Source organism: Vidua macroura, chromosome 18 (genome assembly GCF_024509145.1).
Source record: "Vidua macroura isolate BioBank_ID:100142 chromosome 18, ASM2450914v1, whole genome shotgun sequence".
In the NCBI taxonomy this organism is placed as follows: domain Eukaryota; kingdom Metazoa; phylum Chordata; class Aves; order Passeriformes; family Viduidae; genus Vidua; species Vidua macroura.
The window spans coordinates 2154874-2172584 of NC_071588.1; the positions used below are offsets into that span (position 1 = coordinate 2154874).

General features: G+C 52.2%; 1 protein-coding gene across 13 annotated transcripts in view; it reads left to right on the top strand.

The window, feature by feature from the left end:
- Positions 1-17711, top strand: part of NCOR2 (nuclear receptor corepressor 2) — a 230542-nt gene that overhangs the window by 117529 nt on the left and 95302 nt on the right. For all 13 annotated transcript variants that reach the window (XM_053993433.1, XM_053993441.1, XM_053993442.1 and 10 more), the window contains exons 6-8: positions 659-772; positions 11640-11696; positions 16502-16554. In XM_053993433.1, coding sequence (XP_053849408.1) covers positions 659-772; positions 11640-11696; positions 16502-16554 — 224 coding nt within the window. The remainder of the gene's footprint in view (positions 1-658; positions 773-11639; positions 11697-16501; positions 16555-17711) is intronic.

Sequence of the window (17711 nt, forward strand, 5' to 3'; positions counted from 1 at the left end):
GGAGGAATCTGTGATTTCCTCTTTCAGCTGAGCAGTTCCTCAAACTTATGGGAAGGGCTGGGATGTCTCCTCCCACCTCACGGAGCTGCAGGTGGAATGTCAGGTTTAGCTGCTGACCAGGTGATATTGCAAAGTGCAGGGATGGCTGGAGCACGAGTCATTCAATCGAGCGCAGCCATCCCAAGGCATGTCCTCCAACCACTCCATTGGAAGGTGAAGCTGAGGGTGGAGAGCAGCCTTGCTCATCACCCCTGGCTCCTCCACCTCTCCCTGCACGCAGCAGCAGCTCCAGAGGCAGGTAGCAGCACGGAGCCGGGCTGGAGCTGTGGTTTCATTTAAATGTTCCCAGTAAAATCGTTATTTCTAGCCTCGGGCCCGTTCCAGGAGGCTCCTTTGAGGCAGGTCCTCATCCTCCATACCCAAACCACGCCGACCCACGAGCGCAGGGCCGGTGCCTGGGGCAGGCCAGCGCTGCGCCTGCGTGGCCGGGGCTGCTGCGAGCTCTCCTCCCTCTCCCCGGCCCGTGTCTCGCAGGAAGTCTCCTGCCATGGCGGTTTCTGCCTCGGTCAAGGCACCACAGAGAGTCTCGTGTGGACAGGGACGGCTGCGTTTCTCGCTGTGACTCACCCTCCTCCTCCTCCCCCCTCTCCTTCCACAGCAACAGTTGGAGGAAGAAGCAGCCAAACCACCAGAGCCTGAAAAACCCATCTCTCCCCCTCCTATTGAGTCCAAACATCGCAGCTTGGTGCAGATCATCTACGACGAGAACAGGGTGAGTGTGGAAATGACGGAAGGACAAATGTGTGATTGTGCCCTGTCACCGTGGCCGGGGAGGTTGGTAAGGATCAGGTGGGGGATTTTCCTGGGTGTTACCTTTGGGGTGGAGGCCGTGGGAGTGGGATAGATGGAGCCCTGTCAGAATGGTGCAGATGAGCACTAATGTCTTCTGAAGAACCTGCCTGGGGGGCTTCCTGTGATCAGCCTTAGAGATGAAGCGTTCAAGAGATGCTTCAGACTCCTCTCTGTTAAACAGTTTGCTTCATCCTCTCCCCTAGGAGTGAACCAGTTTGAAAGCTGCCTCAAGGGGTGGGCTTTGACGTGGTGGGTGGGCTGCATGGATGGAGGGTGACATCTGTGCTGCTCTAATACTGGCAGGCCAGCTGTGAGCTTTTCTGGCTTGTCCCTAAGCCCCCGTAGGCTGGAGCAGCAAGGATGTGGATGCAGCCATGGCTGGATTTGTGGATATTTGATGCTGTAAATAGCATTAACAAAGGTCAGGCTGGCATCCCTGGCTCTGGATCTCTGCCTTGACCGCTCATTTATCAGCCGTTGCCTGTAATAGCAGCCCGAGGAGAGATGGATTTTGCTGCGTGCATTGGAGCGATGCTCAGAAATTGGGCCCTTTGGTAGATAATCAAGCATATTCATTTTCATTTAGGTGTTGGATAAAAAGGATGATTTTGCATAAAAGGAAAACTACCAGTCGCTAATTATTGTGAATTGCGAGGCCTGCGATTTCACTGGGAGCTGCAGAAATCCAGGTGCCTGACTCCTAAAAAGAAAAAAAAAAAAAATCGCCTACCCTGCGCTCCCAGGCAGTGCAATTTTCCTGGTTTTCCTTTTTCCATCTGCTTCTCCCCCTGAGCAGTAGGAAACCCAGTGCTGGCACGGTCTGTTGTGTGAGTGGGTGAAGGCTGAGGTCGGTGTGTTTGAAGCATTAGCAAGAGCCAGCTGCTGATGGCTGCACAGCACTGGGCTTTGGGGGCAGTGCCCAGTGTTCCTCAAAGCCATTCTCACCACCAAGTGCCCTCTCTGGGGGTCCTGGGCTAGATAGCTTGTGCCTCCTGTGTAAGGGGGAGGGACAAAAAAAGTGAGTTCTCAAACCTTTTTATTCCTGTTCATTTGAGCCCCATCCTTCGTGGACGCTCTTGTGTAGCTGAACCACATTACAAGGGGAAGAAATGGGTGATGGTGGTGAGGCAGGAGGGAAAGGTGATCTTCAGCCATCACATCCCCAGCAGCCTGCATCGTGGCAGTCTCCATTAGCTGGAGCTGGCTCAGGGCTGAGTGTCCTGCCAGCCACCCCCTGTCCTGCTTTGTCACCCCTTGTCTCTGCCCGTGCAGCAGAAGGGTCACACATTCCCTCCCACCACCTTCTCACAGCACACAGGATCTGCTCTCCAAGCCTCACCACCACTCCAGGTGGTCACTTGGCATTTCTGCCCTGTCCCTTGGGTGATGGCAGAGATTGTGGAGGGCAAGCATGGAGTTCTACGTTTCACTTGGAAAGTCCATGGCCATAACACCTGGGACACTGTCACACACAGTGCTCAGAGCTGGTGGCGTCCCTTTGCCAGTGTTAGGGGGATCTCAGCCAGCTTGGTGCCAGGGGTTTCACCATTGACCTTTGTGATGGGTGCACTCATTGCAGGTGGGTGCCCAGCAAGCAAAGGTCACGTTGGACACAGATGTTTGTATAATTTCAAATCTGGCTCTCTGTTCATGTCTGAATTATGCCAAGGATGGGCAAACAGTGATTCTTCCCCGTTCTTGTAAAGTCCCCTTGCGTGTCGTGTGTGAAGAGCTCGCCTGTGGGCAGGAGACTCCAACCAACAACCTTCCCTTTGGCTTGACAGAAACCAGAGCAGGCTGCAGGCAGGTTCCTCCTTTGGAGAGGACAGGATCTATCTGTGGGCAGCAGAGAACTGGCAGCATCCCTGGCCAGCTGGGATGGCTGGGGGTGGAAGGAGCCCTTCCAGTACCACAGCAGGGACAGGCTGAGCTGGGGCTGCAGGGGAAGGGGAGTGCTGAGTGTTGTCTTTGTCGAGGCTCCAGTAACAAGGGTGGGAATCAGGATGTAATTGCCCTTCTAAAGAACATTCGTGGGCTCAGCTTTCAGCCTCTCGTGTACTGAATGTTTGGGATGCATTTTAATGGTGACTGCTCTGTCTTTGGGGCCAGGAGGAGGAAAGCTGGAAGAGGAAGGGTCTTGGGTTTAGAGTCAGTTGAGATTGTGGTGGAAAAGAGTGGCTGGTGGTCGGCGATAGGATGGGTTTGATGGCAGCAGATCCTCCAGGTGTTTCCATCTGTCTGTGAATGTGGGAGAGACCCAGACACTCCTGTGCTGGCCTGCAGCTTTACAATTAATTGCAAGGTGAGTTGGTTGGAGCAAAGGACTGCAAGCCAGATAGAAATGCATTGATTTAGAGTCATGAAGGTCACTGAGCCAAATTTTAAGCTTTTCTGCCTCTTCTGTGCTGTGGAAAAGCAGTGAAGTTGATGCCTGGAGGTCTGCTTGTGGGAAAAGCGTCGGTAATGGCTGAGCCAGGGCTCCAGCCCATGCACAAAGGGAAGGAGAGCCAGATTTACTCGCATCGCTTGGCTTGTGGCTTGCTTGAGGGAGGCAGTGCACGCTAAGAAATGCAAATAAAAAGAGGATATTCAGGCCTCGGGAGGAGGCGAGAAAGGAAAGCACCCCAGAAGTGCTGGCAAAGCCTGAAACGATCTTTAAAGAGCAGCGTTGTGGAAGGGGCAGAAAGCCAGCCCTTGTGCCAATCCCCGAGCAGGTGGGAGGCAGCAGCTTCGTGGAGGGGCTTCTGCCTGGCTCTGGCTTAGCTTTTTGTGAACCACGGGTCTGTGCTCCACCGGGCAGGCGGGCGCTGCCCTGCCCGTTCCCACCGCTCCTGCCAGGCCGTGCCGGAGCCGCACACTGCCCGCAGTCATACCCGAACAAAGGAGAGACCAAAAACGGTCCATGGGAGAGGAGGGGTTACGTGAGGACAGAGCAGCTAGAAAAGCCGGAAAATCAAGTTAGCCAGCCATTCTGTGACCTACTTTCCTTTTGGCGATAGCTGTGGCTTTGCAGGCGTGAATGGTTTCTAATTTTAGCTTATGGTTCATCAGGGAAGTCTATATATTTTTCTCACCACCGTGCTGGGTATGGATGTGGGGTTGGGATGGGGGCGGCGCCGGGCTGTATCCGATTTTCTCCAAATTCAGGTTTTCTGATGCTAAATGCCCATCACGCTGCTGTTCCCTCTTGTGACCTACTTAACGCGTATGATTTGAAAAGTTCCTCGGTGTCAGAGAGGATAATTATGGAAAATGTGACCTGTAATCCCCTCTTGCTACACTCTGCTGGACATGTAATTGATTTCCAGAAAAAAAAGGTGACTGTACAAATTCTGCTGGGAAAGAGTGGAGAGAAGCTGCTCTTGACTGCAGTCAAATCCTTGACTGTGAGGCTGTGGTTGCATTTGGGAAGCTTTTAGGGGATTTGCATTGTAGAGGAACAGTTAATATTCAAGATCCAGGTGCCCTCTCCCCTGCTATGTGCTGACCAAAGCCATTTTCTCTTTTGTCCAAAGATGGGCTGTGAAGTTGCACCCGAAAATGTACTTTTTGGGAAATCTTTACAGTATAACACAGAAAAACACACATTTGTGTATCTGAGCCAAGTGTCAGCTGCACCATTTCTGAAAGGATTCATGAGAGTGGGAATTAACGTTTTTGGTGCTGTCTGTGGACTAACCTGAGAACAGACAGTGGACAGCATTGTCAGAAGCATTTGAGTCCTATTTTCAAAAGTGTGTTCAGTCCTTGAAGAAACAAAATTATGTTTGGAAACGGGGGGCTAAAATTACCAAGAGCCTTTGGATAATGCTGTGGGAAGCTCAGGGGACAGTTTTGGCTGCAGGGTGCTCGGGGGCTCCTCCCCAGGAGCTGGGTGCTGGCAGGGTGGCACAGAACTACCTGGAAAAATCAGGTTGGGATGGATGCCTCGGTTGATCCAGAGGCTGACAGTGATGGAGACATTGGGGATCTCCTAAATTAAGCCCTGTGAGTGATTTTAGTGTCTCCCCTGTGGAAGAAAGCTGATCTCTGCTGAGTCTGGCACCTCAGAGGTGGTGGCTGTGTGGCACGGCCTCCTTGAGGACTTTAATTTGCAGCTCTGGGATGTGTTATTGTATCAAGAGAATTTACCTTTCTTCCACCTCAAATCCTCATAACCAGAACAGATCATCTGTGTGTATTTTTAGCAGTAGCTTTATTCCACTGGGCATTCACGGGATTCCTTGCATCCGCCTTCCCCTGAAATCGATTGACCATACCTGGGCTTGAAGATGTTTTTGTGCTTTAATCGGAAATTTCCAAGTCCTTTGCTCAGCCCAGGGAGGAGAGCAGCATTTCCTGGGATACAGGGCTGGCAGTGTGTCCTGAAGGAAGCTGCTACCTATGGCTTGGCTGGGTGAATTCTCCTCCAAGTCAAAAACGTGTCCCGAAAATTCCTGCTTATGTGCACGCAGAGGTACCCGTGCCATCTCTCTGACCGTTGTGGTGACGTGGAGCCCACAGGTGCCCGTGTCCAGCTCTCTGCCAGCCAGGTGCTGGTGGTTGGAGGTCCCTGCCGTGCACCAGAGCCAGCAGGACTCCTGCTCAGAGGCCAGCAGCTCCCGTGCTCGTGTCCCAAGCTCACGTCAGCTTCCCCTGAAACGTTGCGCTCATTTATCGCGGAGGGAGAGGTCGCGTCAGGACGTGGCGTGACTTCGCCCTCCGCCGCCGTGCCAGGGAGGGGACACCTCGTGCTGTGACCCACCACAGCGTGCCCAGGGCTGGGACCAGTCCCCCCACGTCACCCCTGTGGGTGCCAACAGCCACGGGAGCCCATCCCTGCTCTGCTGTCAGCCCTCCGAAAAACTGGGTTTGATGCAGTGCAGGGCAGTGGGAGCAGCAGCAGCAGCAGCGTCTGTCTTGCTCTTGAGATTGAGCTGGTGGAAATCAATAAGATTAAATTTTAATTTGTCATCTGTCTTGATGCTTGTTCCTTCAAAAGGGCACAGCTATCTATCTATAAATTCAGCATTATGCTGTAAAATTGGAATTCAAAGGACTGTTTGGAACTTTTTCCATCCCCTGCTGCTGTTGTGTCTGTGCGGAGCACGTTCCCAGCTATCCGTTTACCCTCAAATACCTTCATAAAGCATTAATGCCCCATCCATAAATAAGAGAATAAATAAACGAAGGTTTTTAGCATTGCAAAATATAATCTTGCCGTTAACTACTCACAGACACTGAGTGTGACTCAGATCCTACAGGGATTTGATGTCTGTAGAACTCTGATTTTCTATGAACTCCTGATTTACATGAGAAAGGGAGGAATCGGGCCTGCCTCGTCAGCACAGAGCTGGTGTGCAGTAAATAAGACCTTAACAGTAAAAGTGCTTTTGAGCATTTAATATGTGGGGCTTTTTTTCAAATTCTAGTTTACATGGTAGTTGGGATGGGGGCTTTTCATATTTGGCTGATGAAAGGGCCTTGTTTGTTTTGATTTTGTTTCTAATAACTTTTATTCTGCCTCATCTGGGCTTGGTGATGCAAAATGGACTTTTGGAAAGTCCAGAGAAAAACTGGAAAGGCCAGAATTCAGATACTGTTGACATTTCTGCATAATAACAAGATTTCCAAAAAGATAAAATTTAAACAATTACCCTGGGGTCATTGAGAATATTTTAATTTTTTATTGGATTTTAAGGAAACTTTCATTTGTTTTGGCTTTTTAAAGGTCCTGGTGTCTGTTTCAGGATCTGGAGTTCTCAATAGGTGTATTGACTTTGAAGATTTGTCTGTGATTAACCCAGACCAGATAAGGTCATGTCCTGCTTTTTCAGGTCTTGGAAGTAGTGATGAGAATTGCAGAGATCCAAAATCTGTTGGAGACTGCAACACAACCCTGGCTCTTGGGTTGGGTGACTGGAGCTTTCCTGTAACTGCTGCAGGGCTAAAACGTGGATTTCTGGAAGTTTTCTGTGCAATGCCAACACTTCCAGCAGTTCTGCAGTGCTGGAATGTTCAGCCATGGTTTGCAGTGGCAGAACCTTGCTGGCACATCACTTTAAACCTTGGTGTGCCTTTGAAGGGCACCGTAGCCTTGCAGACAGCAGAGTGGGATGGGAGTGTGAGTGGAAACCCATCTGTGTCTGGGGGCTCCCCCATGGGCCATGGATGGGCTGTGAGCGAGCCAAGGACTGAAACTGTCTGGCAGTGATGAGCCAAAGCCAGAGAGCAGCAAATGACTGAAATGAGTGGTTTTGTCACACTCCGTGCAGGGTGGATGGGGAATGGTGTGAACTGGTCTGAAGGCAGGGCTCACATGTCACCAGTTTCCTCTGTTTTCTTACTGATTGTGATGAGTCATCTGTAAGCCCCGTTGCATCACATCACCTGCTGGCCCCAGCCTTGGGGACAGTGCTCTGTCACTGCTGGTGTGGTGGGGAGATGGCTCCAGCCCAGCACAGGGAGGTGGGGGAGCGTGCAGGGCAGCTGCATCCCATGGGCACCCCTGGAGAGCATCAGCCCCTGGGCCAGGTGAGAGGGGCTGGGCTCATGCCACTGAGGCTGACCGAGGTTCCTGCAGGGCATTTGGGCTCAAGGAGAGCCCAGGGCTGGGCACTCACTCTTGGTCTGGTGGTGGCCATGCCTGCAGGAGCTGGAGAGGGAGGAGTGTTGCTTTCCCTTCCACAGCACTGGGGCTCATCCCACCTGCTTTGTGTGGAGGGCAGCAAATTGCTGGGGTGGTTTGGCTCTCAGAGAGAGCATGCTGAGGTTTAAAGGATAGAAAAAAATAGTACTTGTGGTTGTAGGAGTGAAAAATCTTTCCCTATGGAACGGGCATTGCCAGGTTGTGGTTTGGTCCCAGCACATTTTGGCTGTGCTGTTTGCTTTCTGCTGCATGCAGAGAGGTGTCTCTGAGGTTTCCAAGATTTCTGCTGACTTCAGCCACACTTCTCCTGAACTTTGTTTTAAACAGAATCCCACTCCAGCCTGCCTCTTTGCCATGCTGCTCCCTGCCTGTCCGGGGAATGTGGTGCCAGGACGGGAACTTTTTCCAGCACCGTCCTGCACGCAGCCTCCTGCCTCTGGAAGGGCTTTGCATATCTGTGTGCAGGACATGCCTGGTCCCAAATAGAAACCCTGCCATTCCCCAGCACTGCTGCCTACGGGATGCTATAAATAACCCCGGGAGCACAGTTCAGCTGCAGCAGCTTTGTGCTGCATGGAACCATGGCTGGAGTCGGTCCAAGAAAGTGCCGCCTCCTAATTTCAGATCCGCTTTCTCAAAATAACTCCTGTGTTTCCTTCTCTTCCATTTTTAAACTTCGCTTTAAGAAGAGCCCACACAAAATCCCAGGCTCTCCCTCCTCTGGTTTTGGTTGCTGCGCTGCCTCGTGGGGTTGGCTCCTCATCCCCACGGGAGCTCACATGGCCGGAAAGTTGCTCTCCTGCCTGCTTTCCCCTCCCAAGCCTATTTTAAGTTTCTTCAAAGGAAAAGCAAGGGGCTGGGGTTTGCTTTGGAAGCCAAATGCTCTTCAGGCAAGAATGAAGATTTTTGTAGTCTCCAGGCCCCTTGGAGGAGCATGAGCCAGGGTAAGAGCACGATTTCCCTGCCTGTGCCCCTGCCCAGGGGGAGACAGGTTCTGTAGGGGCAAATGCTGCTGCCTGACACATCTGTGGGTTCCCTTCTGAATCCGTGGGCCCCACAGGGATCGTGTTTTTGGTTCAGATGTCTTTCTTGAGGCATTGATCCCTCCAAAAATGCACTTGGAGGTCCCTTCATGAACTCCTCTGCTCCACTGCTGGAGCAATATTTCAGGATTCTCTACCAGATCAAGAAAAGGGATCTTTGTCTGCTTGCTGGGGAGCTGCAGAGGGACTGTACAAGTGGTGGGGATCTTCGTGTATCTCACCAGAGGTAAAGGCTTGGGTTTGTTTCTTGATGAATTTCCTTCTGTTAACCAGGAATGCAGACATGTGTGGGGTCATTCGGCAGATGTAGGATGAGCCTTGTGGTTTTCTTTTGCAGGGTCCATCACTAAACATACTCCTAACAAAACCAGTATTGGAACCATGTCCTAGGTGGCTGTGCCTTTGGAAGGGGAAGGATTTACCAGGACTGCTGATGGTCTTTACCAAAGGTCCCGCTGCTGGGAGGGCCTGGGCAGGCTGCCTTTGTACCTGAACAGTTTGGGGTTTGCATAAATTCTCCAGTCAGGTTCTGGCGTGCTGGGTCCCTAGGCAGGAACACACCTCCCTGTGTCTGTCTGTCCTTAGAGATGAGCCCTAGCATGGTGGGAATCTTCTGCTGGGTGTTTTATGTTCTTCCCATTTCTAGCTCTCACCTTGGTCTGCCAGGCCTTTCAAGACAGCTCATTATGGTTCTGCTATAATCTGATAAAGGCAGCAAGGAGCATCAGCAATTACAGTGGGTGTCAAGTGTTAATTGGGCAGCTTTCAAGACAGAGGAATTTCTTTGTGTATGTACAAAGATATGACGTGCTCGGAATAGCTTCTCCTCCTGATCTTTCGTTCTGGAGACGTGTATATTGCAGTTGGTTAATGCAAGACAAATTATGTCATTCTTCTTGATTCGCCACATGTTCTGCCTATGGTGGTTTGCCTCTGGCTTGTCTCATTAAGTTGTCTAAACATGGCAAATGCAGCAAGCTGAACATATTCAGCTTTTTCTCAAAGTTAGTCTCGCTGTACACACAGGCCTGCAGCATCACTAGTCCCTTGCTGTGCCATCCCTGCTGCCAGGGCATCTGCACCAGCCCGTGGTGGGATTTGTCTGCCTTCAGAGAGGCTATAGTCTTCTACCCATAATTATGAAGAATGCAATTAATTTGTTTGCTGGTTTTTGTCCCAGGTATGCATCAAAAACATTCTGGTAAGCTGATGCCTTCTGCTCACCAGCAACCAATGGCAGGCAGGAGGGCATTGGCCAAATCATCCTCTTGGCAGCTGATGTAGAGTCTTTTTAGTGGTTTTAATGATCCTTCCTCTCCTGAAAATCTTACCCCCTGGATTTAATTCTGTAAGACTTTTTAATGCCACAGTGCTGATGTTCTCCAAGGTCAGCAGATTTTATCGCTTGTGAAGAACAAAATATTAAAGCTCTGGCTCAGATTTCTCCGTTGTGTGATGAATTTTTCCAAGGGGCAGGTCCCTGGGCAGACTTGGCTCATTCCCCTTAACGGAGTCAGGTGGGCAGTGATGGTGACATCTGTGAGCACCAAGGTCTGCTGTGGGGGTGCTGTGGATAACCAGGCAGGGATGCACTGACAGCAGGGCTGCTGCCTGCCCGTGTGGGGATGGTGCCAGAGCAGGCTCCCTGCACGGATGCATTGGTTACATCTCTCTTAGCATCCTTGAAGTCACTTTTAAATTGCACAAAAGCTTTGTGTCCTCCTGAGTGTACAGTAAATACAGGAATTGGAATCTCTCTTGGTCATGCTGCAGTGAGGCACCTGCTGCAGGCTTTGCAGCTGGGACAGGGCTGAGCTTGGCCAGGGCCACTTGCCTGGGGCCTGAGCCCCACCACGGGCAGGGTGACTCCCACAGCTGCTTGGGGGTGGCTCAAAGTGCTCGTGTGCAGACCAGACTCTGTGTGGGTGCACAAGGCTCTGGTGAGGAGTCTGCACACCTACAGCTGCATCAGTGCTTTTGAAGACCAGCCAGCAGTGGGGGGGGATAGATGAGACTTTTGGAAACCCTTCACGGGGGTGGATGTGGGGGCAAGCGGCAGCGCCATGTGCCAGCCTTTGGTGACACAGTCCTTGGGAAACTCATCCTACCCTGAGACAGTGTGAGAGGTGCCTGATGCTGGAGAGCTATGGGAGCTGAAATCCCTTCCCTGCCCTGAGGAACTTTCCCCAGGGTTTGCCAAGCCCCACTGGTTCTGCCAGAAGCGCAGACCCCAGCTCACCCCTGCTCCCCAGGCCTGGGGCTCAGCTCCCTGTTTTAGGCAACTGGGGATTTTCTCTCTCCCTTACCCAAAAAAAGTACCTATTTTATCTGAACCTCTGAAAATCCATCTCCTCGTCCCCATCACTGTCAGGTGTTTGGCTTTAGCAGCTCAGCCCGTGGTGTCGGCAGCATGCAGCAATCTGGATTTATTGGGCTGTCAGTAACCCCCCTGAACAGCCTGGCTTTGCGAGGAAGCGCTGTTTACTGAAAATGTCATCTTTTATTTAGACTCCTGCTACAGCCAACCCGTGTCTTTTTTTCAGGCCTGTTTAATTAGTAACCACTGCACAGCCCCCAACACGTGTTCCTGGGTGATTTTTTTTGCCTTTAATAAGCACTAGGTAGCCTGGCCGGGGGCGGGAGGGGACGAGGAAAGGCTGCTCTGCGGCAGGGAGGGGAGGGAAGTGAGAACACGACGAGGAGCCAAGGGCAGCTCAACTCTAATGATCACATGCTCGTCAAGAGATGAATCCTAGAAAGGGCATCTCTGCGTGCGTGCCGGTTTGCCCGCCCTCCTCATCCTCCTCCTCCTCCTCGTCGCGGGGCAGCCGCGCAGAGGTACCGGGCACCCAGAGGGGTCAGGGATCCGGGTCACTTCCTGGGCACTGCTTTAAAGTCATGATAACCCCAGAGCCCTTCGCCCGCGGGTTTTTGCTGCGGGTTCAGAGGCTGAGCTGAACCTTTCCACCCTCTCTCAGGCAGGAATGGGATTTGTGACGGCTCCGTGGAGGTTTGAGGAGTGGTTTTAGCAGAGGGTAGAGCTGGAGCAGAGAGCTGCGACTTGTAACCGATAGCACAAGTAACTTTTTTCTTCCTCTCCCCTTTCCTCCCTGCAGAAGAAGGCGGAGGCTGCCCACCGGATCCTGGAAGGGCTGGGTCCCCAGGTGGAGCTGGTGAGTGTTACCTGCGCTGCGGGGAGCGGGATCCGGGCCAGCTCTAGGGAGGTTCCTGGGCGGTGAGGATCGCGGCACCCTGGCTGTGCGTGTGTCTGTCAGAAGGAAGCGTGCTGCTGGCCCGGACCTCTTGCTGGCACAGCAGCAAAGCAGGAAGCAAAGTGACTGAGATGAGTACTGAAACGCAGGCAGACACATACACAGAGCCCTCCTCGAAGAGGCTTAACCCTTTGGCTCCTTCCTCCCGCGCTGCAGTGGAGCTGGAGGGTGGAAGGGGCTCTGGCACAGTCTGCCTCCACTTGGGATGCTGATGGCTTTGTCTGCTGGTGGCAGACACAGCACCAGCATCTGGGGGGTGCTGCCGGCTCAGCCAGCCTCGAGGTGCTGTGTGGGGAGGGATGGGTGCTTGGACTCTCCTCTGTCCCACCCACTGAAAACAGGGGAGGATGCTGAAGGGTGCTCTGTGAGCACAGCCCGACTGCAGCTGCCACAACCTGCGGGTATCAGGACTCACACACTTCCTATTTCGCTCTCTCTCATGCACAGGGAGGCTGAGAAAACAACTTAGGACAAATTATCAGTTTTGGGCTGCTCCCTCATCTGTAAAAATCCATCTGTATGTCAAAGGACTGACTGCAGGAGGGGCAGCTGGAAACAGCCCCCTGGGGGCTGAGTCCTGGAGAAGGGTGCCTGGAAAAGGTGCGCTGGCAGTGATGCTGCTGGAAGGATCAGACCCAGTCTGACAGACAATCTCCTGCTTTGCACCAGCCGTGGGAGGCAGTGGAGGGAGCCGTCTGTAGGAGATGGGAGCAGGCAGCTCACAGGCTTCGACAGCTGTAATTTGCACTTGCCTTGTGGGGGTGGTACTAATTGCTGTCTTCCCCTGTGCATAAGGGAGAGGTCACATGTGACAAAGCCCACTTCCTTGGTGGCGAGGTAACACTCATTCCTCTGAGTCACCAGGGTCAAACCCTTTGCTCGTTCTGCTCTGAAGATTGGCAGTGCCCAGGGTTGGTGCTTCCTCATCCGAAAGATATTGCATTTCCTTTCCTTCCTCCTCTCTTGTTTTTTTTTTTTCCCACTCTGTTTTTCCTTTTTTCACTCTGTTGATGTTTTCTCCCTGGGTGTTGACACTGCACGGTGGGGGCTGTAACAGAGCCCAGTGCAAACCTTTCCTCTGTCTCTGTGCCTTACTCATTGGAGGGCAGGGGAAAAAGGGAAAACCTCCCTGAGCAAACCCAGCTGGGCTCTGTGTGCATCCTGCAGACTGTCTGGTCCATCTGCCATGGGAGAGGCACTTCCTGTGGCCCTGCCCCCATGCTGTGTCGGGCACAGCCGTGCCCAGGACCTGCCAACAGCCTACGAGAGACAAGATGAATAGTCACAGCTTCTTCTGAGCTGGAAAGGAAGCAGCTCCAGGAAGAAGAGCGTGCTCTGCCCGATGCTCATGCCTGCTCCACCATGTCACACACCACATGCCCCAGCCTTGGAGCTGCCACAGCCCACGGGTCTCCTACAGGGAGGTTGAGCATCCTGGTGCCAATCCAGTCTCTGCAGGGAGAGGCGTGGCTGTCACGGTGTGTTGCTGTCAGCTCTGCTGGGATGTCCCGTTCTGGCTGTTCAGGGAGCTCTGGTGGGTGCCTTTGGAGCAGTGGTGGTGCTGGAGGCACGCTGGCTCGGGAATGGGCAGCGTGCCGGAGCGCACGGGCTGAGGTGAGAGGTTGCAGTGGGAGGTGGTCAGTCATGGCACCAGTACTGCTGTGCTGGCAGATTGGAGCAGGAGGCCAAGGATTTCTGGGAAGCAGGGATCCAGTTTGGGTCCTGGGAAAGCTGGTCAGGAGGAGGTTGTGACTCAGTAAACCAGGGCTCTGCTCATTTCATCCCTGCAACGTAGTGGTACAATTTAAAAAATGTCCACATGTTTTCCCTAGGAGAAATGTTTTTGAGATGCATAATCAGAACCCTGTAGTGTTCAGAAAGCAATTGAGACCTTTTTGGTTTATTTCTAAAGAGCTTTCAGTAAATCCAGGGCTTTTCCAGTAACAGCTTTGCATTGCAATTATGTTTTTCTAAAATGTCATTCTCCAGAGAAATGTATTACATGTTCCTAACCCTGGAGAAACACTGGGTATGTTTTAAACATCACCTTACCTATCTGATCTGTGAGCTTTACTTCTGCTTACTGAGAAAGGTGGAATTAGGAATTGTGGATGGCTCTGAGGGAAGATGCTGTTTCTCAGTCCCTGTCCTGCTGAGAATAAAGTTTCTTTAAGTAGTTAGTCTATAAATTCTCTATGGGTAAGTAGAACTTGTCTCCTGGGCTTCCTCCACTGCATAGGCTGAGTTAATGTGCAGATAGAAATCTCTTTGAGGTGCTGGTGTCATGTGGATCTTGGGTTTGGGTCCCAGAATTTCATATTTCTGAGTGTTTGGGCATTTCATTTAAAGTTATGTGTTCCAGTGCTTGTCTGCTAACACTTAAGTTTGCTAGCTAAGACTCTAAGTCATATCATTTATAGGTTGTAGTTGAGAGGAGTCATTAGCTTTTGGTCATCTGGCTGGCATCAGGGTATCTGTGATGTCCATGTGCACGTGAGCATTTTCTAACCCAGGTCCAAACCAAAATGTTAATTCCACTGCTTCTCCCAGGAGGAAGGTCTCTGTGACCTGCGACACGCAAGCTTCTTTGCTTTGATATTTATGAGCAAGGAGGGAAGAGAGACAATTATTCCTCAGTATTTCCAGTTCCTGCAGTCCTCTTCCAAAAGACAGTCGCTGGTCAAGGCCTCCCAGCGGTTGCTCCAGCTTTCCAGGATGACTGAGGATGTGATGCTCTGGAGCTGTGGCTGTTTCTTCTGCCTGTGGTGCAGACCTGCCTCTCTGGAGCTACGTGATGAGACGGATGTCTGTGTTCCCCTGAGCTTTCCAAGCATGAAGTGCACAGCCAGCTCTGAGCCTGGAGTCGAACCAGCAGATCTGAGAGGATTTGTGATGGAACCACCCCTGGGGAAGGGATACCACTGAGAACATCTTCTTCACGAGGATCTGCTCGTCCCTCTCACCTGCCTGGCTCTGCCAGCACACGGTGGCCAGGTGTCTCCTGGCAGGTGTCTCCTGGCAGACTTGCAGCCCTCGCCAGGTAACGGATGCCCGGAGAGCCGTCAGCACTCCGTGCCTCCTGGAACACGGCGGTTCATCTCCCCGTGCCTGTCTGCCTGGGGATTACGTGCCTCTGCCTGCCCCTTCCGCCTGGGGATTACGTGTGCTTTCACAGAGAAGAGGGACACGTCCAAGGGCAGCCAGAAAGAGAAGCTGATGACCTGCTGGTGCAGCGGTGATGGAGTAGGGAGAGCTACACCCAGTCTCCGTTCTGTGTGGATTGATGTGGCTGTCCTGTGTGGCAGCAGAGTGGTGAAGCAGAATCTGTGTTTCACAGAGAAGTAGAAACAGGCTGTGTGGAAAAACAAGCTTCTGTGCCAAGCACCTGTGATGGTGATAGGGAGATACCACAGAGGATGTGGGAGTAACACCTCCTTCAAACCAGAGGGGAAAAGGACCCATCTTTGTTTACGCGTCCTGTCGCCTCCAGTGCTGCTCACCTGGTTGAGCAGATGCTCAGCACATGTTTTGCTCTTTTCCTGTGTTTAATCTGAGCTGAAATCGGGTAAACCAAGGGCACAGCCTGAGCCCTATCGACCACAGGAGGAGGGTGAGCTGGTGTGTGTATCTGTGGTCGGGATGCTGCCTTCAACCAGGCCATCACATGTCCCCCTGCCTGTGTTGGTCACAGATGTCAGGTGCTCACAGCTGGTTTGGGGAAGGTTTGTGAATGAACTGCTTGAGTACTTGGTGATGTTTTTGTGGTCAGACCTGAGCTCTTTAGGTGATGGTTGCTGGTGATGGTTGGGCTGTGGTAAGCTTTTGGTTATCTCAGTCTCGGACATGTTCACAGCAGGTTAAGACAATGAATAAAGTGTTGAAGGGCTTAATCCTGAGCACCCTGTCAGCCTGCTGATGTGGACACAATTGGTGGCAGGCCCTGGAGTGTGTGCTGAGCTGTCAATTACAATGGGTGAAATTGAGCCTGGTCTCTGGCATCTCTCCCTTCCAGAGGTGGAACCCTCCAGGTTCCGAGAGATGAATCCCTGGGAAGGCAGAGGTAGCGGGGCAGTGACCAGGGATGGATCCAACTCCCCTGAGTCCCTGCTGTATCCCCACTGACGGTGTGGGGTGAAGAGCAACCCTGGGGAAAAAGCTTTTGCGCTGGAGCCCAGTTGCCCCTCATGAGGGGCAGATGAGCATCGCTGTACTCAGGGGTGCTGGGGGACCTGGCAATGCTGGAAACCCCGGGGGCAAGCACTCGTCCTGCCCGCAGTTGCCCGTGCCTGGCTCCCTGGGAGGGCTCAGGCAGGCTTTTACCGCGTAGACATAACAACTCGCAGCTCACAGACTGTCTCTTCCCGCTCCCCAAGCCCCGCTTTCCCCTCGCCTCCCCCGTGTCATATGTTCCGAGGCGCAGTGCGTTTTTTAATCGGTGAATAACAGCCACGTAGTCGCCGTGCCGTGTTTATCTGGACGCCGCCGCAGATCGCTCCTTCCGAGGCAGCTCGGGCGCTGCCTGCCCTCCCACGGGCTGAGCCGGGATGCACCGGGACTCGAGCGGCGCTGCCGGGAGCCAGCACCCTCCAGTAGGGCTGGGGGCACGGGCTGGGCGTCCGCACCGAGGCAGCGGCGCTGCTGACGGGTTTGAGTTCCTAAATGTCAGAGCGTACCACTGATGCCTTCGTTTCTCTTATTTGTTTCAGCCGTTATACAACCAGCCTTCAGACACCAGGCAGTACCATGAGAACATTAAAATGTAAGTATGGGACAATAAAGCTATTTTAAATGTCAGGTTGGGCAGTAGACTGCAGTTAGGAGGGGTGCCAGCTTGCTCCCAGACCACAATTAAAGCTGCTGAGGAATTGTGAGCATCCTGTTAGAGCTGCTCTGGGTGCCTGAAGCACAAACCAGCTCCAGGAGCTCAGCAGTCAGGGCTGTAGCTTAAGGTGGATGCTGAAGGTGCTGTTTGATTTTCTCGGGGTGGGGTGGATGTGGGTCCTTGATGTTTTCCCAGACAACACTTACCTTAAGTGCTTTCTTCTGTGATTCTCCCGTACTGAAATATGAAATCAGCTGCCTCTGTGTGTGTGTGTGTGTTTGCATGCAAGAAAGATGAGGTAAAATGAAAAGTTGCAATTACAATTAGATTTTCATGAAGGACCTCTTGAATGTCTAATAACAACTGGTTATTTCAAAGATACTTACTGAGACTTAGCAATCATCTAATTTGACTTATCACCTCAATACATGATTTAATCATCAGCATGTGTTTAATAACCACAGTGACTTCCTGAACATAGAAGAACTATAACAGATAATGAGAATAGCGATAATTGTGATTATTGTTGGAAATTTAAATAGTCAAACCAGATCTGAAACTTTTTATCTGCCTTGAATGAACTGATGATTGCTCTGAGCTGCCTGCAGCGAGTCTATTTTGGTACCAGCTCGGTCAGCTGGTGATAATCATCTTTAATAATCTATTAACAAAAGTTAATAATCTCTTGCTTTTCAGCGGTATGTTAATTGATCCCGGGGGTTTACAAGGGAAGAGTTCCTGTACCTTTGCTCTAGGGGAGCGTGGTAGGAGGTGGCAATGTTTAGGGGCTCTCTGTCCCCAAGGGCTGCAGGGAGGAGGGTTTGGTGATGTGACCCCACTGCTCGCTGCCAGGCCCTGCTCTGTTCCTGCTCCACCCAGAGCTTCCTGTGCCATCCCAGCAATGCACTCCCTGCAAAACATTCCAACCCAGCGTCACCCTCGGCTCCCACAGGGCTTTAGGGGGTCCCTGTCAGTTCAGGGGGCTGATGACTGATAAACCATCTTGTGTGGCCTAAGGATGTGCTCTCTGCATGGCCCCACAGCCATCCCAGTGCAGGTGCTGAAGGTGGCAGTTTCAAGCTGATCGCTGGTGT